Source organism: Equus asinus, chromosome 13, assembly GCF_041296235.1.
Source record: "Equus asinus isolate D_3611 breed Donkey chromosome 13, EquAss-T2T_v2, whole genome shotgun sequence".
In the NCBI taxonomy this organism is placed as follows: Eukaryota; Metazoa; Chordata; class Mammalia; order Perissodactyla; family Equidae; genus Equus; species Equus asinus.
In genome coordinates, this window is record NC_091802.1 from 9,611,399 (window position 1) to 9,637,880 (window position 26,482).

The 26,482-nt window shown below is 50.5% G+C and overlaps 1 protein-coding gene across 12 annotated transcripts in view; it reads left to right on the forward strand.

The window, feature by feature from the left end:
• Window positions 1–26,482, forward strand: part of GAS7 (growth arrest specific 7) — a 218,138-nt gene that overhangs the window by 82,980 nt on the left and 108,676 nt on the right. The window contains exon 1 of one of the 12 annotated variants that reach the window (XM_070482328.1): window positions 6,933–7,099. The exons of 5 other annotated variants lie outside the window; for them this stretch is intronic. In XM_070482328.1, coding sequence (XP_070338429.1) covers window positions 6,983–7,099 — 117 coding nt within the window. In that variant the 5' untranslated portion in view covers window positions 6,933–6,982. Of the gene's footprint in view, window positions 1–6,932; window positions 7,100–9,045; window positions 9,244–17,989; window positions 18,273–26,482 lie in introns of those variants that run through there. 6 more of the 12 variants (XM_070482334.1, XM_070482330.1, XM_070482329.1 and 3 more) reach the window with 6 other exon arrangements.

Sequence of the window (26,482 nt, forward strand, 5' to 3'; positions counted from 1 at the left end):
TTTTGCAATTCGCTTTTTTCACACATTGTGTTTTTGAGGTTTATCCTTGTTGATACACGTAGACCTATTTCTTTTTACCTGCTGTAGAGTTTTCTAGCATGTGCATATTTTACAGTTTATCCCTATTGGTGGACGTTTAGGTTATTAGGAACAATGCTGCAATGATTATCCTCGCGCATATCTCCTTGTGTACTTGTGTGAGAGTTTCTCCGGTGGCTGGTTACCTAGAAGGAGTGTATCTGGGCCTGAATATGTGCGTCTGGACTTTGCTAAATAGTGGCACAGTGTTTCAAAGAGGCTTTGCAAATACGTCTGTACTGCCACCAGCAGAGTATGAGAATTTCCATTTCCTTGCCAACACGTCAGACGTATTCGCTGTCTGAGGGTGTGAAATGTTGCACCTTGGATTTCGTTTGCATTGGCATTTCCTTCATTGCTGGGGAGGTTGTGCATACTTTCACATGTGTATTTACAGTTGTTTGCGTTTCCTGTCCTGTGAGTTTCCTGTTCATACTCTGCTCACTTTTCTGTCGTGCTGTGTTCTAATCATGGCTTTATCTTCTCGTTTTTTATGGTGTATTTTGTCCTATAGAAGTTTTGAATTGTCATCTCGTCAACTTTTTTAATCTTTGACTTCATGGATTGGCCTTTTTATGTCTTATTTAAGAAAACTTTTTTCTGCTGAGGTCATAAGATGGTCTAAACTATTTTCCGAAAGTTTTCAAGTTTCATGTTTGACATTTGGATCTCTGACCATCTGTAATTTCCTTCTACTCTTTGCTATAAGGTGGGGCCCAGTTCTGCTCTTTTTCTAACCAAGTCGCCCCTCATCCGTTACTTTTTATGTTTTAAAGAATCTGTCCTCTCCTCACTGATTTGATGGCCCCCTTTGCCGTATGTTTTCATACGTGTGAGGTCTCTTCCTGGGCTCACTCTTCTGTTTCATTGGTCTGTTTGTCTGTCTGTCTGCTCACTGCTTTAATTGTTATAACCTTTTAAGAAGTCTTACTCTCTGATGGAACAAATCCGCATTCTTCTTCAAACTTGTCTTGGGTGTTCTTGGCCCTTTACTATTTCATGCGAATTCTAGGGTCAGCCCTTGAGTTTCTAGGAACAGCTCTGTGACGTTTTGTTGAAATGGCACTGCATTTTGAGATTAATTTGGGGAGAAAAAGCTCCCCAGCAATATTGAGCCTCCTGTCTAGAAACAAATTGTATCTGCCCATTTATTTAGGTCTTCTTTAGTGTATCTCAACACGGTTTTGTAACTTTCTTCATACAAGACTTGTGCTCTTCGGTTACATTTACTCGGCTGACATAGTTTTGTTGCTATTGTGAATGGCACATTTAAAATTTTTTTCTTTTTAAATTTGATGTTTATTTTTATCAAAGTAATAGAATTTTAAAAAGTAGTGCATTCCCTTACCCCACTCAAGCCCTGAATCCTTTTCCTCAGAGGCCACTACTTTTAACTCTAGGGCTTTATTGCCATTTTTCTAAAAAATATATTTATAACGTTATTTCTTAGGCTCCACCTCCCCGCGTCACCTACTCCCAGTGTTACACGTTGTCTGTTGAACCTCTTCGTATAGAAGATTAAACCTGGCTGTCCTGCCATCACTCTACCCACCGCCCATGAGCACACACAACCTCTTTCCTCCCCCCACAAGGTAGTGATACCACGGTGTTTGGTTATGTCAGTCTGGTGTTTGCATTAGGTATGCCTGTGTAAATTAATTATAGCTGAGCTACTGATGGGTTTCTGCTTCTTTGATGGCACAGCTTTTAATTTCCCCTAGCCAATTAAAAAAAAAAAGTAAGTAGATAAAAACAAAAACAATCGTTTTTCTGTTTGCTTGGTGTTCTCTGTCCCTTGTTCCAGTTCTTCCCCCAGACTCTTCGCCAGACCTGTAAAATTTTCCCGAACACTGTCAACACGTGAAGTAATCTATCGGGTCTGTTTTTGCACTGGCAATAGGAGAGTCTGTTGCTCTTCAAGTTGATGGTCAGTTGCCATCGCTCCCTTTGCCTCTGTTTTGCTTTTGGCCATTTTGTGGGTCTCACATTTTCCTCTTTCTTGGTTTTCTCTCTTGTTTTCTTGGAGCACACCCTTCAGTAGCTTATTGGAAAGGAAATGGGTCTGATCTTAAAGCTGCAGTATATAAACGTTTGCCTAATTACCCTATTTTTGTTATGACTTGTCAACCTGTCCCCTAGGTATCCCAGAGTCCAGGAGCTCTGAACTTGTTTCCCTTGGGAGTTGGCCTAACATTTCCTGCCATTTGGGGAGGGATAGGCACTTGGTGGCCAAGGGTAGAGATTGATCCAGAAAGCTCTCTTCCACCTCCTTTTTAAACTCTCATCTCATTGATATCTTGTGCCAGTGAGTCTTTCTGAAGTTCTGCATTGTAAGTTGGCTTGTTTGTTGATAGCTCCCTTTGAAGATGTGTAGGTTTCAGCTTTCTCCTCTAAGTCATTACCATTTATCCATTTGTTTTCCATTGTCCAAAATTTTGTGGATGTGTCTCATTTATTGTCAATCCTTTTTTCTTTTTTTTCTCTTTGTGCCTTTCTTCCCCAGTCATTTCTAATGAGATTTCAGGAAAGCCTAGTCACAAACAACCTGTTTTTGTCAGCCATTTTTTAACCCATAAGTATTATATTTTGTGATTGTTGCTGATATTTACATCTTGAACTTCTGTCTTATTAGTTCTGCTAGTTTGTAGAATTTCTTGGTTATTTTGGGTAGACAGTTATGTTGAATGAGCATGTCAGCGGTTTCTTCTTTTGCAATCCTCATATTTTTTCGTTTCTTTTCATTGTCTCACTGTGCTGTGGGTTCTCCAGTACAATTCTGAAAAGAAGCAATGGTGGTGAATAGCCTTTTCTTATTCTTGACTTTAAAGGAAAAGCTTCCAGCGTTTTCCATTAAGTATGAAGTTTATTCTAATTTTTGATAGTTATAATTTATCAGACTAAGAAAATTCCCTTCTAGTTTGCAAGGAGTTTTAATCACAGAGGGGTGCTGAGTTTTGTCAGATGCTTTTTCTGCATCTAGATTATCCTGTTTTTTTCCTTAGAATCTTTAATGTGGAGAGTTTAACGAGTTTTCTGATGGTTTGCTATCCCTCCGTTCCTAGGATTTGCTAATGTGTGTTTAGGATTTTTACACTTATGCCCTGGGAGGTTAGGAGGTAGGCTTTTCATTCTTCTTGTATTCTTTTTCTTTGAAGGTCAGTGTCAGAGTGTTATAAAAGGAACTGTGTGTTTTTTTCGCTCTTTCTGGAAGGGATTGTGTAAGATGAGTGTTGTCCTTTCCTTAAAGGTTTAAAAAAAGTTTCAGTAAAACCACATAGACCCATTGTAGTTTTTTAAGGTAGATTTTAGACTGCTGGGTCAATTCCTTTGAAGGTTATAGATCTATGCAGGTTTTCTATTTCCTCTTGAGTCAATTTGGAAGTTTTAATTTTTCTGGAAAATGATCAGTGATAGGAGATAGGAAATAACCAGGCAGATCCAAGACTTGTGGGAAAATAGCAGCTTCAGCCGGTTCATGCTGCCAATACCTGGAAAGCAGAAGGGAGGAGATGGAAGTTAAAGCCTCCCAGAGTTTTGTATTATTCAGAAGGAGAAAAGAGCTATTGATTAACTTTATGCTTGAAGTCAAGTGCCCGTGTTAAAAATGTCAGTGTAACCACCTAACTGGTATAAATAGACTCTATGAATGCCAAGTTTACGAGGATGGGAGGGAGGATAAAGCAAATGCAATCAATCCAGTAGGAGGCAAGACCAGAGGGAACAGAAAAAGCATAGAGAAAAGCCTTGTAAAGAGGAAGCATGTCACGATGATGACCTTTAGGCAGCTCCTGCTCGGAGGAGGCCTTCCTGGACCCCTGGGTGTTTCCCGGAGCACTGCACACATCCGTCCATCCGTCCGTCCATCTGTCTGTCTGTCACTGCACCAGGACTGCCTGTCTGCCATCTTTCTCTCCTACAGGAGGTGGACTCAGGACGGAGCTAGATCATTTATCTGCTTCTTTTCAGTGCCTGACATAGAGTAGGTGCCCAATAAATGTTTGAATGAGCCTGGCGAACAAATAAGTAAGTGAACAGATGGGCAAATACATACTGAAATGTTGTTCTGTCGGGTTCCATGGCCACTGGGAGACATTTTAATCTGCGATCGCCTTGGTTGGTCCGTGAGTCAGGGAACTGGGGAGGTAGCTGCAGCCTTGCCTTCAACTGGGGAAGAAAGTCAGTGTGAGATGCCTAAACTGACACTGCCTATAAATTCCTCAAGCGTCCATGTAGCTGTTAGTCGCTCGATCCGGACAGGTACCGTGTGCAGCGGTAAAATAGCCTGTCTTCTGCACAGGAGTGCTTCTCAAACATGAACATGCTCACGGTTCATCGGAGCTCTCGTTAGAAGGCACATTCTGATGCGGGAGGTCTGGACAGTGACCCGGATGCAGCGTTTCTAACAAGCTCAGTGCAACCGGTCCACGGACCATGCTTTATGTTGCAAGGCTTCAGTCTCTGACCTGCACTGGGGCTTTCCCTGGGTGCTCAGGGACAACAAGAAAGTGGCCCTGTACCTGGAGAATTGGCTCAAATGAAAACTGTTCTGACTTCTAGGATTGTTACCAGTGAACGTGAAAGATACAAGCCCACAGTGGCTGGGGAGGGGTACCTCTTGGCCTTAAACTGCATGTCACGAACAGACCCGTCTCCAGCTCTGCGCTGGCCCTGAGGTGGGGTGAGTTTGCGAGCTCCCTGCACAGTGATCAGGATCTTCTTCCCTTTCCTGTTTCTCAGGCTGAGCCGCACAGCCTGTTCAGACACGTCGCATCCTGGGAAGCCCTCGTCTTTGCAATTCACACGTCACTTGTCACTGCTGTGCGGCCCTGCCAGACTTTATCTATGCAATCAAAATCTCGTTTTCTTGCCTTGTTCCTGTGACCTTTCGCCTAGCTGTTGCTCTGGTCCCCGGATGGGGAGGGCCTCCTCTTACATTTCATTGTGCGGCCTGCCCTGGGGGAGACAGGTGGCCTTACTGTGTACCCTCGGAATTATGACATGGGCTGGAGATGATGACGTTCGGACACACACTTTCTTCTTTCTTTTCTGCCCCTGTTTTTAGAGAGATGACACAAAACCAGTGAGCAGTGCCCCAAATTAAACCGCTAATGCACCCACCCTGGCACCAGACTGACCACGGGCGCCGGCCTGTCCCCGAGCCTCTTTCCCTGACTCTCCCCATCACGTCTCAGAAACAGTGCCGGCAAGTGGTCTGTTCTATTTTTTCACCTTATGTTCCCATCGACTCCGTTGGATTGGAGAGGCTTGTGGACAGAAAGATCATTCTATCAATAAGCAGTGGATCCTGGGGTTTCTATGGCGTGGTCTGCCTCCAGGGTTTTACAGAAAGTCTATTTCAAACCAGAAGAACCTTTTACCCAGCGGGAACATCTGAAGCTGGACTGTCTTTCTGGGCTGTCCCCAGCCCAGTGCTTCTCCAGTGCACTCCTGGACTCGGCGAGCTTCATCCTCCTGCGTTCCCTAGGATGGGCAGAGGTGACGCAGCCCCGAGCGAAGGCCTTGGGCGCCACCCCAGCTCTTCATCACCTCCTCTGCACCTGCTGTGGGATGGACCGCAGTGGAAGCGGGGCCGCGGGCAGGGGCCTGCGTGCTGGCTTTGTGTTCTGGGGCCCCAGCCTTTGCTTATTTCTGAACCTTGGCTATACAAACAAATGGGCCAGGTGGTGTCCGGGCCAGGCGGTAGCAGCACCTGTGAGGCAGGTGGAGGCGCCTTCCTCAGGGCCAAGGAAATGGGACAGCAGCCGTGGTGGCTTCACGTTAGAATCCCCTTGCAAACTGGAAAGGCAGCGGATCTCCAGGTCTGTCCTCCAGAGACCCTGTTTCGTGGGTCGGGGGATTCCTGGGCTTCAGGGTGATTTTAGAGCTCCCGGGTGATCTCCTGGGCAGCCAGAGTTGAAAACCACTGCGTCAGAGAATATGGGAAAGGTGACAACATTTCTCCTCCTCCCATCGGAAGCAACTTCAGTACGGCCTTCTTGATTTTTCAAGAGATGATTGAAGTCTTTATTTTCCTGGGAAATTTCCTGGCTTTTATACATTGGCAACTAAGTAGAACATTTTTCAAACGTCCATGTGCCAGGTAAAGCCAGAGGCTGGACTCACCCCTGGTCCAGGTTGCAGTCCCTGGCCCATGTGCTGAGTAAGCCCTCGCCTCTCTGACATGAGCTCCCATTGGACAGGGCTCCACCTGGCTGGCTGTTCTGCGCACACGTGGGTGGTGGGTGCTCAACCCGCCTTCACACACCGTGCCCGCGGCCCTTTCCTGTTCTGGTTCTGGCCCCAGACTCTGAGCCCAGCTCTGTAAAATGTGTTACTGACCACAGACCCTGGCTGATTTCCATTGTCCTGCAACAAGCCTGTGGGCTATGTTTTATTTTTGGTCCCATTTCTCAGATGTGGAAAGTTACTTCACCAAGGGCTTGAACCCGGGTCTGTTTGCCTTATAATCCCAAGCTTTCAACCGCCCACTGTCTTTCTCTGCTTGGAGTTCTCTGGTGCCCTTCTGGCCTACTGCCCAGCAATACCCCACTGGATGCCTCTGTGTGGGACCCTCTGACTCTGACTGGGTGACTGCTCAGAGCCTCTGGTTGGCCGGACCAGAGGGTTGTGTGGTGTTGGGTAGGGATGGGGAAGTGGGAATCCGGAATGTAGTCCCCTGTTTTGGAGAAATGGCATATTTCTGCCTTCTGTATGCTTTCGCCCTACCCCCACTTCCCAGATTATGGCCTCCCCGTGAGAGAGCCTCTGCCCCTCTCTCGCTAACCGCCTCTTGATTTTGGAACTTGGCCAGAGCGACGGTGTCTTTGCTGGTATTTTCTCTTTCTCCAAGGCCAGGCCAGTAGCCTGACCCGCTGAATGGAGCTTATGGAAGCAGAAACTGGGAATGAAGGGAGAGCAGGGAGCAGGCTGGGAACTGACGGGGCAGCTGGTCCAAGTTGGCAGTGGATGGCCGCATGACTCCTGGGACAGCACGGCCACAGAGGCTGGAGAACAAATGAGAGTGAGTAGGGGAGGAAGGAGCTGGAAGATGCCTTGGGCCATGGAATGGGGCGTGGGGTCCACAGGAAGCCGGGGGCCCCTGCTTCCCTGCTGCCTGCCTGGTGAGCTGGACAGGCAGGTCCATATAGCGCACGTGGTATGGTGTAGCATTTCCCAAAGCACTGTGTGGAGATGGGTGTAGGGGCCCATGGGCAAGGCTTTCAGACCCATGAATCACAAAAGGAAGAGGGTTTTCCTTTTGCAGTTCTCTCTCGGTGCTCCCCATTCTGTGACGGAGGAAGTTTCAGGTGGTGCTGGGTGAGGACCGACCTCGTCAGGATGGATAGAGGTATCCAGCTAGGGTTGAATAGCATCGCTTGGTTTTTTATTGTGGTGGTTTTTGTGCCTACTGTATATTTCTGGCAAATGTTAGTAGTTTTCCATTCAGAGAATACTATAACATTTCCTGAGAAATAAGGTTTTTTTTTAAAAAAGTAAACAAGTGTGTAAATTGAAAATATTAAGTAAATGGGAAAAAGAGTAGTATGATATGATACTGAAAACAATAATGGTGGTCAGTGAAAGACAGGCTCCCAGGAGAAGCTGGGTGTAAGAGTTCAAGGTCCATAGACCAGAGTTCACGCCCATCACAGTGGGACCTGGGGCGAGTCGTTTCATGCCTCTAAGCTATGGCTGACTCCACTGTAAAGCATGAATATTAATATTAAATGAGCTCATGCATGTCATATGCTTGGCCCAATACCTGACACAAAGTAATAGTAAGTGGCAGTTGTTATTGTATGAAATGTTCATCAACTTGAAACACTACTATTGGAGGCCGGTGTTCCTGGGAGTGGTGCTAACAACGAGCACAGGCCAGCCGTGGACCAGCATGCTTTGTGAGGGAGTGAGCTCTCTGTCAACACAAGTGTTTCAGAGCCTTGTCGCCTGCCTCGGATTTGGTGGCAGGAATCAGCCGCTGAATGAACCAGGCAGCAGGGGAGGTTCCTTCTAACAAGTATTCTGTAGCCAGCGTGCAGTTAACACAGCAGGTCCGAGACCGCTCCCCTTGCACGGGCTTGCTTGCAGTGTTGGCCCTTGGCTGGTGTCTGGGAATGTGAATTTTGGGAGAGTTCCCGCTGTTTCCTAAATGGTAGGGGTGGCTTTTATTCAAACAATAGGGTTTCTGCTGAACACCTGCTTTCTTTCTGGGAGTCTGCACTGTCGGTGCCTGTCAGGCAGGGGGTGCCTACGTGACCAGCCCCCAGCGAAACCCCTGAGCACTGAGTCTGTGAGCTTCCCCGGCAGTCAGCACGTCCCACCGCTGTCACTGCCCACTGCGGAGGGATCGAGTGCACCCCGTGGGGCTGCCCTGGGACAGGACTGCTGGGGCTTGTGCCTGTTTCCTCAGGACCCCATCCCAGGCACTTTTCCACTCTGTTGACCTTGCCCTGTGTCCTTTTGGTGATTCATGGCCGCGAGCAGGACTGCAAGCTGAGTCCCGTGAGGAGTCCTTGCGAATTGCCAAGCCGTGGGGTGGGCCTGGCACCCCCGCCACGGCCTGTGTCTGCCTTCAGGTCAGGGAAGAGACCCAGGGCTCCATCGGCCCGTTGAGCAAAAGGTCTCCTGGAGTCCGACTGAGGAAGGGTGAGAGGGGCTGATGCTGCTTCTGGGAAGAGCTAGGCTGTCCAGAGCATGCGGGGGGATGGCTGCCTCTTTGGGGTGCTGCGGCGATCTCGCTGAGCTTCTCACGAAGCGGCTTACGAGGTCGGGGAGAAACTGGGGGGTGTGTTTGTGTCCGGCCTCAGCGTCAGCCGTGGCTCGTGTCAGATTCCTAAAGGACCCGTCACAGCCCCAAACTAGTTCTCACAGAATTGACCGAGGCAAAGACCATTGGTTTGGCACGATAGCGTCAGAGACACCACACCCAGCTCTTTACAAAATGTGACGTGACCACACCTCGGGGGTCACTGTCAGGATTAAGGAATGTTGGCATCCACTTCCCTCCGAGGGAGCCGACTCAGTTACGGAGTCAGTTTGGATCTGTCTTCAGACTGGTAGGGAATGGTTCCTTGTCTCCCATCACGGCCACCCCGCGCCAGGGCAGCGCAGGGCATGCAGAGCATCTGGGCTGTATTCTCGAGGAACCGTCATGGCTTGAGGCTGGTGAGCTGGTGGCCTGGTTGTTCTGCGTGGGTCGCCAGGGAAATACACAGCCCGCGGTCCTGCTGGCCCTCCTTTCTGACTCTCCCGGCAGGTGGGGGCTGGGGGGTGGGACAGAGGCAGGCTCAGAGGCGTGGGGCACTGTCTGCGTGGAGGAGTGAAAGGGGTCGGGATGAAACGAGAGACAGGGGAGACAAACAGTGCCTCCAAGGAGGCAGTCAGAGCAGATCATGGCTGCCTTGCAGGATGACAGTGACATCGCAGGCTGTGTGGACTAGTTAGATGATTTTTCCTAAAAGGCCTTACAGTGAATATGTAGCTGTTTAAAAATAGCTTCTTAGACCGCTGGCCTCATCCCGCACACCCCCTAAGGGGTTATCTTGGGTGCTGCAAGTGTTACCGGAACATGAGGCTTTGGGAAACCCCAGTTGACTACATTGCTTCACGACCTAGGTCTGCCAACCACAGCGGAAACTGAGAAGTCAGACTTTGATCACTGTGTTCCCCTAAAGCTGCTTCTGCCCCGTGCCGTGCGCTGACACGGTACTTCCACGCGGCAGATGCGCGTGGGCTTCGGGTTGTGGTCAGAGCAGAGGAGCTTTCTCCCAGCTGCTCGAGTCTCTGGGGGTGGCAGCAGCAGACAACCAGCTTGGATCTGGGTCCAGCCTGATACCCTGTAGGCGAGGCCGCCTCTGTTCTCCCACTGGCAAGGGTGGGGGGCCACCACCAGGTACAGGGCCCCACCTGTGCCCCCTCTGGGGAGCACCGGCATCAGCAGGTTCCAGCTGGTGGCCCTTCCCCTTTCTTCTCTCTGATGCCTCCGGCATGGACCACCCTGGAGCGGCCAGGGGCCCCTTTACAACAGCTACAGGTCAGAGTCAGTTAAGTTGTAAGAAATAGTCTGAGCCGGACGTGGCTGCCTGCCACCCTCTCCTGCTCTCCTTCAGTCCCTGCTCCCACTCCCTCCTGTTTCGGGACAGAGCTGCTTCTCCACCCTGCCCTGCCCACAGCCCTGCTGGTCACTGGGGAAATTGGGGTGCATGTGGGCTGTGTTCTGATTATTCTCATCTTACTCTGAGGTCAAGTTGCATCTTACCCCCAAGCAGACAGGCCCCTGACTCCAGCTGCCCCCAGTGCCCCCCAGACCTCCCCCTGGTGCTGCCAGCCCTGCTTGGCTGTGCTTGGCACTCTTGCATATCTTCTGCTCTGAGCCCATTTTTCCGACACTCCAATTATTCCCTTGCCCAGTGCCATGCAGCTTGCTCGGTTGTGCCCGGTGGTTCGTTGGAGCCCCAGCCAGGCAGACCTTGCGAGGCATCAGAGGTGAAATCAGAGACCTGTCTGATCCACATGCACAGGATGGTCCTGCTGGACTCAGGGGGCGGCAGCTGATATTGGCTCCCAAGGATATGCCCACATTTTAATCCCCAGGACCTGGGAATGCCATCTTATTTGGGAAAAGGGTCTCTGCAGATGTAATTAAATCAAGCATTTTGAGGTGAGGAGATTATCCTGGCTTACCCAGGTGGGCCCTCAGTGCCACCCCGAGGGGCCCTGTAAGACGGAGACAGAAGGAGATGTTACTACACACAGAAGAGGAGGAGGATGATCAGGGAGGCAGAGATTGGAGTGAAGCGGCCACAAGCCAAGGGACGCCAGCAGCTCCCAGGAGCTGGAAGAGGTGAGGCGTGGATTCTTCCTTGGAGCTTCCAGAGGGAACATGGCCCTGCCAACCCCTTGATTTCAGATCAGTGATATGGACTTTGGACTTTTGGCCACCAGAATTGTGAGAGAAGATATTGTTGCTGTTTTATGCCACCAGGTTTGTGGCAGTGTTTACAGTGGGTATAGGAAGCTAGTGTAGGGGGTGTTTGGAAATGGACGTCTTTGGGAAAGGAGCTTACTCACAAGTACAGGCTGAGTCTCTAAACACTGTCTGCTTCATGCTCTTTAAGCTTCGAGTGTTGCTGTCAGTATTACACCCTGGCCCTCACCAAGGGAGTATTACCCAGGATACTTTCTATTGCATATTATGTAAATCCCACTCAAATTGGCTTCAAACAAAAAACGAATTTATAGCTTGGTATAACCGAAACATTCTCAGGAATGACAGCTTCAGGAATGGTTCGATCAAGAGGCTCACACAGTCTGGATGTCTCTCTTTGCCCTCTGTCCCTTCCTCCCTCTCTTCCTCACCAGTCCCTCTTCTTCTGCATTGGCTTCATTCTCAGGGAGGTTTTTCTTGCGAAGTGTCAAGGTGGCCATCAGCAGCTTCAGGCTTGCGTCCCATCCTAATACTACTTCCATTCCCCGATAATTCCAACCGAAGTCCAGGGATGGAGCCTCAGATGACTGATTTGGGCCACATGCCCATCCCTGAACTAGTCACTGGGGCTAGGGAGATGGAATATGCTCCTTGGAGAGGTTTGGGCCCCCTGCCCCCAGAAACCATGATGACTGGGGGCAAGGTGTGTCCGCAAAGGAGAATCACTGTGCCCTCCCCAGGAGGAGGGGTGTGGGTGGCTGCAGGCAGGGCAGGCACCCACAGTGGAGAGCGGCCGCTGGTTGCTTCCAGGCTGGTGGTTTCTGAGGCTGGTAAGATGCCTTTGGAGCCCGCAGTGGTCTCCGGGCCACCAGGTCACCCATGGTGTGCTCGGCAATGCCAGGTCATGCCATTAAGACTTTCCCTCTGCCCTGGCCTCTGCCACAGGAATCCCAAGTGTTCCAACTAGACTTTGCAGCGCCACACATCACCGGAGGTGAAGAAGCTGAGCCTGGAGGTCCCCAAAGGTGGGGATTGAGTGAGGGGCCCAAGAAACTGCAGCAGCAGCGGCTGCCGCCACAGATGCTTGCATTTGGAAATCCCATTATGAAAGCATCTTTGAACTTCTGTGGGTATTTACATGACTAATGATCTGGTGAAAACTGTGTTTGGGAAGTGGGAAAGGGAAGTGGGGATGAGCTCTCCGCTACGATGGCGCTCTCTTGGGCAACGGTCTTTGGAGGGAGGTGACTCATTGCGGGACTGAGCAACAAAGGAACTACTGTGGCTGCATGAAAAAAGTATTTCCTGTGCCCCTGCTCCGCCCCGTGCAAGTGGGAGCCCTGGGCTGCTCATCCTAAAGGAGGCATGTGGCCAGGGACGGGAACCAGTGGTTGAACCATGCTGGGTGGTGGTCAGGACCCTGTTCTGGTGAGCAGGTTAGAGCCAGATGTGCGGGCTCAGCCCTCGCTCAGTGTCCTGGCCTGTTAACGGTGTGAGTGTGGGCTTGTCACCCTGATGAAGCCTCAGGACCGCCTGGGGTGCAGTCCCGAGCTGCCACTCACTGGCCGGAACTGCGTGCACAGACCTGGGGCAAGCGGCTGACTGTCTGAACCTCACTTTCTTCCTCTGTAGAAGGGGCATAATTATGGAAGCTGCCTCACAGGGTTGTGGTGAAGATTGCATGAGTGAATGCATGTAAAGTGACGAGAACAGTCGGGCGCATTCTAAGTGTCCCATCGGTATTTACTGCCATGGTTGTAATGATCTGAAAATGGAGACGATTTCGAGTGACCTGCCTCTGACGCTGGTGTGAATTTTTTTTGTGTGTGAGGAAGATTGGCCCTGAGCTGACATCTGTGCCAGTCTTCCTCTTTTTTTTTGCTGAGGAAGACTGTCCCTGAGCTGACATCTGTGCCAGTCTTCCTCTACTATATGTGGGATGCTGCCACAGCGTGGCTTGACGAGTGGTGCTAGGTCCACGTCTGGGATCCAGCCACAAAACTTGGTCCGCCGAAGCAGAGTGCGTGAACTTAACCACTGTGCCACTGGGCCAGTCCCTGGTGTGAATGTTGAGTGAAATGATGGGCGTGAATGGAGCGGGGTGTTGTCAGTTTTCCCCTCATTGGATTTCGGCTCCTGGTGGGCAAGGCTCTCCTGTCTGGCTGGCCACGGTGGTTTCAGGTGGGGTGTCTAGAGCGTGGAAGACGCACGGCGAACGTTTATGGGACAACCCAGGGAACCAGCACGGTGTGCTGTGCAGCCCATGTCCTGATGCAGGTGGTCCCGAGTCCCTGAGTATCTCAGACGTCGTGTGTCAAGGCTTCACTAGAGCCATTGCTTGCGGGCTTTGGGGCAGAGATGGTGGCTCTGGCAGCAAATGTGGCCTAATTGCCACACACAAGTTCACTGAGCGCATCGCTGTGCTGAGCAGAGCATGGCAGGGCCTCGCTTGGGGCGTAGGGCTTGGGGACCTGCATCTGCGTGCATGCATGCACATTCACCCATGCCAGGTGCCACCGTGTCTCCGTTCATCATGTTGATGGAGGTGGGAGGGAGCAGGGGCTCCTCTTCCCTGCCTGCCTGCCCCTGCAGGGGAGTCCGTCACAGAGGAAACCAACAGAATCCCGCTCTGCTGCCCCTCCTTGGTCCACTCTGGGAAACCCAGCCCACAAACGGGATCACAGCGTGCAATGGGGGTTGGCTTCGCTGGGGGACCATACTTTCTGGGTGCCCCCTGCCATCTGCACGCCTGGACAGGGCCTCCTGAGCAGCCGTCCCTTCCCCAGGCCGCCCCAGCTGCACCCCCAGAGGGCAGGACTCCCCTGAGTACCCACAGGAGCCCGGGGGGGGTGGGTGTGGGGGTGGGAAGAGCATTTGGTGTGGGGAATGAGATCTGCAGGGTCATTAGGAATTGTTACCAGCTAATGGTGGCTCAGCACTCCTGGGGGAGGTAGAGAGGGAATGGGGATGTGAGCAGCTCTGGCTTGCTAATTCAGGGATTTCTGAGACCAAAAAGCAACCCAACAGCAAAGCAGAATTAACTGTGTTATTTGAAGCTGTTCACTTAAAGAGATTTAAATCATTTATGCCCACTGTGTTCATGTGCCTTCTCCAAGCAAGATGCATTTTATATGTTTTTAAAGTTTGTCTGTATTTTCTGTATATCAAACGAGAATCATTTGAGGATGATTCTGGAACAGTTGCAGAATCTACTTTAAAATATTTAACAGAATGATAAAAAAAATTCCTTCCTAATTTTGGACCAGAGCTTCTCCGACTTCTCCAGAAGTGCTCCGGTTGACCTCTCTGTGGAAATGGACTTGGCTCAGGGTCACTGGGAACCAGCTAAGGCCCGGTCAGTGTTAGGCCGTACCAGTGTTTCTCAATCTTAGCGCTGTTGATTTTGGGGCCGGATAATTCTTGGTTGTGGGTGGGTGGTCCTGTGCATTGTGGGATATTTAGAAGCATCCCTGGCATCTACTCACTCGACACCAGTAACCCCCTGTGGGAGGCACAGTTATGACCCACCATGCCCAAAGATGTCCACGTCCTAGTCCCTGGAACCAGTGAGTATTGCAAGGGGAAAGTGAGGTTGCACATGGATTTAAGGTTGCAAATCAGCTGGCCTTGAGATGGGGAGATTATCCTGGATTATCCAAGTGGGCCCAATACAGTCACAAGCCTCCTTATAAATGGAAGAGGGAGATAGAAGAGAGAACCGGAGAGATGGCAGTGTGAAGACCCGATCTGCCATTGCTGGCTTTGAACATGGAGGAGGGGGCCATAAGCCAAGGAATGCAGGCAGCCTCTAGAAGCTGGAAAAGGCAAGGAAACAGATCCTTCTCAAAGGCCTCTGGAAGGAACGCAGCCTTGCCCACACCTGATTTTAGCCCAGTGAGGCCCATTTCTGAACTGTGGAACTCTAAGATAATAAATTTGTGTTGTCTCAATCCACTAAATTTGTGGTAATTTGTTACAGAACTGATACACCTGCCCATCTCTCCCACCCCCATCGTCACAACCAGTAAATGTCTCCAGATGTCCCCTGTGGGGCCAAGTCGCCCCTGGTTCAGAAACATTGGCTGTGTGGAGCTCCATATTGTTTCCCTAGAAACTGGGAGAAGAAAGAGTGTCTCTGTTCTGCTATGAGAATGAAGTTGGGAGCGGTACATGCAGCATGGTTGGCTCTGGGAGGAAGGAACCAGTGGTGTAAGAGGGAGGGGGTGCCACAGCTGCTCCCCCCGGGTCCCCTCCCAGAGGCTCCTGGAGCTGTCACTCTGTCATTAATGGCACAGTATTCCTGTCGGTGCTTGTGGTATTTGGACGAAACTAGAAAAGAAGCTGCACCATAAAAGAGAATATAAAAACTCAATAAAACACTGTCTGGCAGCCAAAGCAGCACTGCTCGCAGAGATCTCGGCCAGGAGGGGCAGCATGCCGGGCGCTGCCAGCACTGTTTGTGGGAGTCGTGGGTGGGAAGGAGAGGCCGGGGAGCCCAGCCTGTGCTGGGGGCCACCAAGCCCAGGCTCTGGGCCAAACACACAACCCCCTGGGTTTCTTGGACCCAACCGCGATGCTGAGATCCTGTTTCTTTTGCCGAATACGAAACCCACGTGGTTCTGATTTCTTCTTTGTGATCTGTCATCTCTGGGTGGCTGTGGAGCCAGAAACCATGCAAAGCGGCTTTGAAGTCGTTGTTCTGGGGTGAGTAGGAAGTTGTGCTTTTCCAGGGTTCATTGGGACAACCAGGAGGTTCCCATTTGATTCAAGAAGCACTCCAGGAGTTGAGAGTGGGAAGTGGACTGGCACACTTGGTTCTGGTGCTGGCCCAGGAGCCGGGCTGGGTCAGAAGGGAGGCATGGATTTGTGCAGCCAAGGGCGCCTGCTGGGTCCTCAGCTTAGGTCACAGTGATACCTCATTCCAGGTGTCCTGGCTGACATAGCAGGTGGTTCCATGTCACCTGCTGCCTTGGGGTGGGCAGCTGGAGCTGTGGCCTTTGACTCCTCCCTGCAGGGCAACAGCTGGCCATGCTTGGGGCAGACTAAAGGCAGAGATCAGGAGAGAAGGAAAGAAAGGAAGAGTCAGTGAGCAAGTTGGATATGGAAAAACATACCATCTGAATCTGTGTCTTTTTTATATGAAAGGGACATGGGTCAGACAATTCCATGAAGGGCTGGCCTAGCTGGGTCTAATTGGTGTGTAGAGAGACCAGGGGTCCCCAAATTTCAGCCTGCATTAGACCCACGCACCTGGAGGGCTTGTTCAAACACATTGGAGGGCCCTACCCCCAGAGTTTCTGACTCAGGACGGCTGGGCTGAGGCCCGAGAGTTTGTATTCTCAAACAAATTCCCAGATGCTGCTGATGCTGCTGGCCCACAGTTGAGAACCACTGGTGTAGACCAAGAAGAGGATGTTTGTAATTAAAAATGGTGCTAATGACTAGTAGTTTGCAGGACCTTACAGTTTATGTGTGAAGACCCCACGGTTTGATCTGAATAATCCTATGGAGAGAAAGTGTTATCCTCTGTGATTTTTTTCTTCTTCAAGGTGAAAGTAGCATTTATTTTATTTTTTCAGTTGTCATACAGTAAAATTGACTTTTTTGGGGTGTACGGGTCATTGAATTTTGACACATATTATAGATTTACGTAACCGTGACCACCTCAACCAGGACGGAGAATGGTTCCATCACGCCGAGACCTGCCCTCGTGCTCTCCCTCTGCATTCATACCCTCCCCCACTCAACCCCTCCTGGGTTGTCCCCCATCCGTATAGTGCTGCCTTTCTGAGAATGTTGTGTAAATGAAGTCATACCATATGTAACCTTTTGAGACTGGCTTCTCAGCATAATACCTGGGAGATGAATCCGGTTGTTGCATATATCACTGATTCGTTCCTTTGTATTGGGAGGTAGTATTCCATTGTATGGATGTACCATCGTTGTTCATTAGTCCCCAGTGAGATCTTTCTCGATTGTTTCCAGTTTGGGGGATTGTTATGAATCAAGCTACCGTGAGCAGTCACGTATAAGACTGTGTGTGGACATATGTTTTCACTTCTCCTGGGTAAATACCTAGGAGTGGGGTTTCTGGGTCGTATGGTGTGTGTGTGTTTGACTTTATAGGAAACTGCTGAACTGCTCCCCGGAGTGGCTGTACCGTTTTGCATTCCCACCAGGAGTGTATGAGAATTCCGGTTTCTCTGTGTCCTTGCTGACAATTGGTGTTGTCAGTCTTTTAAATTTTAGTCATTCTAGATCCTGCTTGAGTTCAGAATGTGTAAATGAGCCTCAGAAAGGCTCAGAGAGTTGCCCAGGGCCGCCCCCAGCCTTTTGGTGGCTCCTCGAATATTTGAATCCAGACCCTTTGCCTTGAAGGCTGTGAACATTCTGGGTGGTGGCTGTGTGGAACCAGAGCTAGGAAGCAGTGGCTTCTGCATGTGATTAGGGGCGCCAGCAATATCAGGACATGTGTGGAGGGGCTAAGGCATATGCCCAGGGACCAGGGAAACAAGAAAAAAGTCAAAAAAGGAGGCGACAAAGGAGAAAAAAAATGCACGTCCTGGAATCAGAGATGGAAGGCTCCGGGCCACTTCTGCATCCCCTGGGTCCCCTTATTTTTAGGTTGAAGCTCAGAGAGGTGGAGCAGGCTGCCAAACGTCACACAGCTCACTGATGCCTCTTGATCCTTTGCCTGTGGTGGGCAGGGGCAAAAGCCAACTTCATTTCCAGAAGCATCTTTGGTAATGGTACCAGGGCCACAGGCTGCCTCCCCTTGGTGCCTGAAGAGAGGTGGTTTTGCAGATTGACACACCTGGTCAGGATCCTCCTCCTCCCTCAGTGTCTTGGCCTGGCCCTGCTCTGGGAGGGAGCTGGCTTTCAGAAGGAGCTTGTGCAGGGGCCGTGGCCACAGCTGAAACCAGAGCAGTTGACTTAATGGGGAGGAGGAGTTTTGTGGGAGGGAAGGTCCCTTCTCCGGTGTCCCACCCGCCCTCGGGGGAACGGGGTGCAGCTGCCCTGGAAGGCTGTGGACATGCTTTTTCGATTGCAGAATACTTCTCTTTCATTTTGAATATCATTTGTTTGGTTGCCACGGCAACGTCAAGTCTCTATTTTAATGCTAACCTGCGTGGCTGCAACTTTCTATATATAAATGCTGCTTTGCACGGTGAATTAGCTGATGCCACGGGGAAGCAGCGGATGTGGAGACGGTGGCAGAAAATGACCAGCGTGTCAGATTTACAAGAGGAGGGCCTGCGGGGTTGAGGTGAGTCGGAACCTGGGGCAGTGCTGGTTATCTTCGGGGCAGGTGCTCGAAGCTCATTGGAGCCCACTGGAGCCGGGCGGGAGCCAGGCCCGGCCACTCCTGCCACAGGGAAGCTGTCCTCAGCTGGCCTCCTGCCTGGCCGGGGCTTGGCTCTGCTTTGGAGGGGCCCGGGAGATTCTTCTGTTTCCGCACCTGTCTCCCCTCCTGAGGCCTTCAGTGAGTCTGGGCCACACAGGGACCCAAGGCTCTGGGAAGAAGAGCAGACCCCTGGGGCAGGGGTGGTGTCTGAGGGGCACTCAGTGGAAAGTGAGTTTTTCTTGTTTCCTTTGACTTACCTCAGTGCGCTGTTCTGGATCCTCGCCAACTCCATTTTGTTTTTTCTTAGTTCTCGAATGTGGCCAGTCCCTGTCAGGGCCAAATGGCTCCAAATGGTGCAGGTGGAGTCCTCAAGGGAAGCCTGGAAGGGACCTTGGGGTCGGCAGGTATAGCTTCCTTGGGTTCTAAATGAGGGAGAAGCCCAGAGAGGTGCTGTGCTCTGCAAGATGTCACACAGCCAGTCAGGGAGAAAGAGGGACAGGAGTCAGGTCCGCAGGATCTCCTGACTCACGCACGTGTGCTGCACATGTGCAGGGTCTGTCTCAAGGTCAGGACAGCTTGAGGGTGTTCCTTTCTCATGTCACAAGTTGGGGGACATGTAACGAAGACATGATTATGTAACGGGATTAGCAGCTACTTAGGCTTCTGGAAAGAGCGTGGAGGTTGGAGGCTAGAAAACTGGGATTCATGTGGATTCAGCCTCTTCCTGTGTGACAGTTGTGTCAACTTTTCTGGGGCTGGATTTCCCCACCTAAGCACTAGGGGTGCGGAATCAGCGTCCCTGCCAGTGTGAACCTGTCCAGGACTGCGTTCCAGCCCTGCGTGGGGGTGTAATGTGTCGGAGGGCGGAGATGTTTGGAAGCCGTAAGCTGTCCCCTGAGTGTCAGGGCACAGCTCCCGTCCCCTGTGGGAGAGAAGGTGCCACCAGCGACAGAGGGGTTCTTTGAAGACTGGGTTTCTTGGTGTGCTGTGGAACGCAGTATGATTTTATCGCTGTTGAAAATCTTGTTCAGGCTTCTCTCCTATCACATTATCCGACAAACATTTTAAGTGCACTGCATCCAAAGACTTGGACCCAGTTCTTGGAGGGAGAAAATTTGCACGATTATAATCTGAGTGCCTGTGAGTGGTGTAGAGCCTCATGAGCTGGGAGATTCAGAATTAGGAGCATTCATCTCTGCCTGGATGGGTCAAGAACAGGGGAGTGAAGGAACCTTTTATTCTAATTCCTTGAAAGGGAGGTAAAGGAGGGGATTCTGAAAAAAGGAGATGGGGGGGTGCAGTCAGCCTGGTGGCGCAGCAGTTAAGTTCGCATGTTCTGCTTCGGTGGCCCAGGGTCTGCCGGGTCGGATCCTGGGTGTAGGCTTATGCACCGCTCGGCAAGCCATGCTGTGGTAGGCATCTCACATGTAAAGTAAAGGAGGATGGGCACCGATGTTAGCTCAGGGCCAGTCTTCCTCAGCAAAAAGAGGAGGATTGGCAGCAGATGTTAGCTCAGGGCTAATCTTCCTCAAATAAAAGAAAGGAAGAAAGAAAGAAATTATAAGGGGCCGGCCCTGTGGCCAAGTGGTTAAGTTCGTGCGCTCCACTTTGGCAGCCCAGGGTTTCGCCAGTTTGGATCGCGGACCTGGCACCGCTCGTCAAGCCATGCTGAGGTGGCGTCCTGCATACCACAACTAGAAGGACCCACAACTAAAAATAAACAACTATGTACTGGGGAGCTTTGGGGAGAAAAAGGGAAAATAAAATCTTTAACAAAGGGGATCGGGACCAGCTAAAGCAGTGTTTTTTGAACCGTGAGTCACAAGCCCACAACATATATAATCGGCGTTAGCCAGCGTAAAAAGTAGAATGGGGAATATCAGAGTGCATTGCATGTGGTTTAAGGCAAGTATCGCCCCATGAAACTTTTGCTTTGTGTGTGTATTGAGTCATGAAGTAAAATGTGCTTTTTTAATGTGGGTCAGACTTTCAAAAAGAAAGTGTGGAAGCTGCTGACCTTGAGTGGTGGCCTAGTGAGCCTGAACTCTCTCTCCTGTTCATGGTTGGGATCTCCTTTCCAAGGATGGGATCTCCTTTCCAAGGAAAACCTGGAAAACTGGGAAGGAGAAGGGAGGAGTTCTCAGCGGGAGAGAGCCCCATGCAAGCCGCATTTTGAGGAGCTGATGTGTGCAGCGTGCAGTACAGACGGCGAGGAGCAGACCACTGGGGAAGCGTGAGGTCTGGGGACCAGAAGGGGCAGGCAGCCCCTTCTCCCAGGACCTGCAGGCAGGAGGAGAGCTCCCCGTAGGCAGGTTGAGAAGCAGGCCTGCGATTCCGGCGGCAGCTGCTCCCTCACCCCGCACTCTTCCCAGTGGCCCGGCACACACGTCTCCAGGCCCCACCCCACCTGAGCTCTGCAGGTTTGGATCCCCTGCTCTTCCCACGAGGGGTGGAGCCAAGCTTCCTTCCCACCAGGCACTGTGGTCCTCTCGAGGGTGCTGGCTTCCTGCCACCCGTTCTTGCCGCCCCGGGGAAATCTCTCTGCTCACTGTGGCAACAGTGTCATCTCACTGTTAGACCCCGTGGATGTGCATTTGTCCTCAATGGGGCTGCCATGCCTGGCTCACTTTCTCCTCAGTTCCTGGATCCCTGATCTTCGCTCACTCAGACTGCTCCGTGCCCAGCTTTGCCTCTGACCACTGTCTCTGCCTCCCTCCGCAGCTGGTGGTACAGGCCTCACTCCTTAAGCTGTTTCAGCTTCTTCACTCGCCTCCTCCCCTTCTGAACCCTCTCATCAGCTGATGGGGTGCCACTTTTCCCTAGACAGAGTAGGACAGACTTTCCAGGGAAACTTCTGCTGCAGAAACCTTGTCCTATGCCTTCCTTCCAAGGAAAGTTAGACCTAGGCTGGGTGGCATGGCTCTGGGGTGAGAGGGAGTCAGCCATACGTTTGCAGCCCTTGGGAAGTGTGCACTGATAGCTGGCATCCAGCTGCAACCACCAGGAGATATTGGTAGTAAGAGGTCTCGGCTAAAAGGATGCTTAGTATAGGGTGGAAGTGCTAATTCATACTCTTAGTTTAGGATGGCGGTATTCAATTACTTAAAATTAGACAGCCCTGTCTTCAAATGACTGCTTATGCAGATGCCCAACAATTAAAACCAGGAGTTGCACACTGGTAGCCGATGGGCAAAATCAAGTGCAGAACTGTGGGGTTTTTTTGTTGTTGTTTTGTTTTCATTTTTGCCCATGGTTTCATTTAAAAATTTTTGAGTTGGTTGCCAACATCTAAAAATCAGCAGATTTCACATTAAAAATTCAGATATCCTGCTTCTCTTGCAAAAATGAGTAGCTTTGGCAACACAGAGCCTGTCATCCTGCATGGCAACAATATGCTGATGATGAGTGGCGGGTTCTCCAGTTTGCCACAGTCCCCACCCATCCCTGCTGTTCACCAGCACTGAGACCAATAATGGAACAGTTGCCATTATTCATTTGATTTTTGATGTTTTCTTATGGTTAGGGAAATGTGAAATATATCTTGAGCCCGTGTCTATGGAAAGAGGGAAAATAAGAGGGCCACGTTTTTCAAGAAGATGTTAAAATGTCTCTTTCTTTCTGAAAGTGAATTTATGAGTGTCTTAAAGATTAGCTTTCCAGGGGTAGAGGTAAACTTAGAACAGGCTCATTCTTTTCTCGAAATCAGAGGTTCTCAAAGTATGATGCCTGCACCAGCAGCAGCAGCATCACTTGGGAACTTGCTAGAAATACAGATGAATGGGCACCACCCAGACCTACTGATGCAGAAACTCGGAGGATGGGGCCAGCAGTCTGTGTTCCAACGGCCCTTCTGATGCAGCTGGAAGAGCTGAGGGTTGAGAACAACTGCTCTGAGGCCCAGAGCATGGATAGGGTGCCTGTACGTGTTGTTGTCACTTTCCGTCCTTTGAAGGCCCAGAGGGGAGGAGAGGCAGGGATCCCCAGCTGAAGAGACGGAGTCAGAGGTTTCACCCCCCCATTACTCCAGGCAGAGTTCCACGTGTGCTTTGAGGGCTGGAGGAGTCCTTCCAGTTTTTGGGGATCCCAGCAAATCCCCGTCTCTTTTTGTCCAGCCACCGGCTTTGCAACACTTCTGTCTGTGCGGCATATCAGTGCAACAGTGGTGAACAAGCCCTGGTGCCTTCCACTGTCCTGGAGAGATGGATGGTCGCTGGGCTGTCTCCCAAGGGAGAAGCAGCGAGCGTGTGACCCTAGCAGATAAGCCCAGGGCATTGAATCACGTTGAGAGAGATCGGTTGGCTGCTCAGGCTTATTGAAGGTGACCAGGCATTCATGTGCTGGAGTCCTTAGGTGAAAATAATATTCTAGTTCTTTAAAAATGTATGGGTAAGAGCCAGTCACATGTGTACATTTCATATCTAGCATTGGTGACTCAGACTGCTGTTGTCAGAGGTGATCACTTGACCTCTGCCTGCTTTGTGTCTGTCTCAAGGCGTAATGATTACTTTAGTGGACGGTTTAACTGAGCCGAGAGAGTCGGTCTTTTCTGAATGTTTCTACTTGGAGGGCCGAGGCCCGAGAGGCTTGTTTCAGAGCCCATGGCCGAGCCATTGATGACCTTTTCCCCCAGGCCCGTTCAGTTCGTTTGTGGTATGGAGTTCCCTACAGTGTTGCAGTGCGTCAGGCCCTCCTAGTGTGAAACAGATAAACACACGGGGCAGCGTTTCTGCCGCTACCTCCTGTCTCCCCATCTTCCTTTTCCTCACCTTGGTGCCCAGGTGACTCCTGGAAAGTAAGACACCCACTTTCTAGGTGGGCTTACAGAGCCTGCTCAGAGACTCGGGGGAACGCCCTCAATTCAACACGTGTTTATTGGGGATGTTTTCTGTGTCTGGGGACAGATTTGAGTAAGACACTGTTCTGGTTCTCGGGAGCTCAGAGGAGCAGGAGATGAGGACGGCTCATCATAGGCCACAAACAAGGGCAGCCACGGAGGTGAGGGGCGGACCAGCCCACGTGGGAGGGAGGGAGGGAGGGCGGGGGTGGGGGGCTGCCTCTCCCAGCAGACAGCAAGGAGTGAGGAGCGTGGCCCACCGGACAGAGCGAGGTGGGCCCCATCCTGACATGGGTGCTGTACCCCGGCCGAGCCTCGTTGCTGCCTCTATTTCTGGCTTCCTGTGGATGGGCAGGGGCTGCCTGCCAAAGCCCCGAGCTCTGCCAGCTCACAAACAAAGCTGCTCACACTTACTCAGTTTGTGGTGCTCAGTCGACATCCTCCTTGAGTGTCATTTCACCCGTGGGTGCTGGTCAGGGCTCTTGGCTCTGGAAACGCTTATCTTGATAGTTTCCTTCTCTGCCCTGACCTCTCCCTCGGGTTAATGAAGCTCCCCACCGGCAATCAGCTGTTACCAGGTGACATTGACAATCAGGGGCTTGGCTGGTCGTGGCTTCAACTGTGACTTCTCCCTGGAGGATTTGCCTTTGCCTGGAGGGTCCCTGGCCTCTGCAGAGGAGCCTGAGTATGATGGGGGAGTGGGGGACGCCTGGGGGTGAGGAGGAAGTGCACCGGCCTTGGAGATGGGATACCGGGTTCAAACCGGTTCTGTGTCTTGTTAGGTGTAAGACCTTGTATAAGACCTCGGTTTATTCGATTATACAAGGAAAGTAACAATACTACTTTTCCATGGTTCTTGTCAAGGCCAAATAAGCTATGATATATACGAGTTACTGGCCCATAATAGCCAGCACTTCAGCAGCTGAGAACAATAAACAGACAGGATCTGATGGTGGAAGTACAGGCAGTGGAATCGGCTTTGGGGACGAATGATGGTGAAAAAAGAAACCTGACCTTTTGTCCTTTTATCCAACCTGTCTCATTTTTAGGAGCTTGAAGTGTGAGGGGTGTTCTCTGGGTGTCCTTGGTGATGGCAACAGAGTTCAAATGAAGGCATGTGCAGGCGGCTTCAGGCAGGTGGCCAGGGCCTTGCACTGGTTGGCGTGGCGCTCTCGTCCAAGGCCCCGTGTTTCTTGGTCTGGTTTGCTGGGGGTCGCCCGCTTTCCCGAGGCCCCAGTGGACTCGAGTGTTCTTGGCTCCATGGGTTTTTACCGGCCCCTTCTGATGGTTCTCTAAATTCTAATCTTGCCCACTGAGCACAGTGATTCCATTTCATTCCCTTCCTTCTTCTCCTTCGATGAGCTCAGTCTATGTAAGAAAAGTTAGAAGGTGTCATTCTGGAGAGGTTCGCTCTGGCTGTGGGAGGGGAAAGCCCCAGGGGTGCACCCTGAGTGAGTGACTCAGCGTTGGTGACCTCAGCTGATGGATTTCCTCAAAGGTTTGCTCAGTGACTTAATGGGGATGGGAAGGTATGGGGCAAAGCTTATATTTACAGAGTATCAACCAGCGTTTGGGCCCTCTTAGGTAATCTTTACAAGGATTCTGTGAAGTTAGGCGGTAGTGTTTCTGTTTTTACATGTGGAAAATAAAAAAGATGAGGTTCAAAGAGGTGAAGTGACTTGCGTGAGCTTATATGGCTGGGAAGCCGTGGAACCTATGCTTGAACTTCCTCTCTGCCTGGCTGGAGACTAGAAGCTGGGTTTGGGGACCAGCAAATGGATGTCTGTGGGCAATCAAGTGGTTTATGGGGTTGTAGCTTCTGTGTCTTCTCCCTGCCCACACCTCAATGCATCCATGCATACCTTGTCTTGAGCATCTCTGTTGCAAAGTGGAGGTTGTGGATTCTAGAAGTTTCTGGAATCTTCCAGTCCCCGTTGTTGGAATGGAGCTTTGCATTTCAACGAGTGGAAAAAAATGAGGCAGAAGAGGATCTGCCAACAGGAAAATCAAGTGCATTTATGACTTCACTCCTCTCGTGTGCACAGATGTTTCCTCCCGGGCCCCTCCCTTCATGGGGACTCATTGGCCACAAACAGAGGGGAAGTGACTCGTGGTTGAGCAGAGAGCTGAACTCGTTGGAAAAGGTCGCCTTGCACAGCGCAGTGTTGGGGTCAGCCCGGGAGCTGTCCTAAGTGGGGCTTTGGCTTCTGCTGTGCCATCTGACCAGAGCCAGTTTTCTAGCCATGACGGCAACTTCACTTCCAAGGTTTAGGGTAGCCAAAGAGTGAGAAGGAGGGGACTCTGCGTTGGGACAGGGGAGACTTGGCGTCCAGTCCTTGTCTGTCTCTGGGCCTCAGTTTCCCAAGATGTAAAATGGCAACACGAGATCAAATGGTCTCTAAGGTCCCTTCCGTCTCTAATTTTTATGTCAGCCTTGCCTTGGTTCAGAAAGCTTTTTAGTGTTGCTCGTTTGGTCTTAATTTAATTCGTTTTCTTGAAAACAAAACCCCCAACTCTCCCCACCACTTGAAAGATAGCACAGTGAACCCTAATCTGATAAACTGCCCTTTATAGAGAATGGCAAGTGGGAAGGGATATGTCAAGGGGGATTTTATTAGCAAATATTATCTAAATATTTTAAATAAGGCTATATTCATACATTTGCTCGTAACAGAATAAGTTAAAGATTTTTTTAAATGCATTAAAATTGATGTACTCATTATAGAAAACTTGGAAAATACAGAAAAGCAGAAATCAAAATATTTAGCATTCTCTTCCCTTTTCTGCTATATATATTTGTTTACATATTGGACTCAATTTAGAATTGTATATGCTGATTTTGGGGGAGGGCAGTGTTTTTCTGATTGTAAAAGTAATTTTATAAACGCATTTTTAAAACAAGGCAAAAGTGAATTTTTTTATTTTTAAAATTAATACATAAAATTTTAAAGTGTGATAAAATAAATATAAGTGAAACAGCCAGAGGGACCCCACAATACAATGATGACCTTTGTAGGGTGCCCTCCCTTAGTGCTTGCTTCATTTGGGGTGGGAGGGCATTATTTCCATAGTTGAGATCGTGCTGCGTCCTCTGATTTCTAAAGCAAGAACAGCTCGTAGAGAGGATGATACAAAAGAGGGTTTTGATGACAGAAAGCATAGGCCACTGGGTGGTTTATTAGTCTTTCCTGATTTAGGGGGGAAAGACTTAGTTCATTCAATATGAGTTTTAAATATGCAGAAAATCATTACTCAAGTTCCTTGGCAGAGAAAGTGGCCACTATGGTGCTTTGTACGG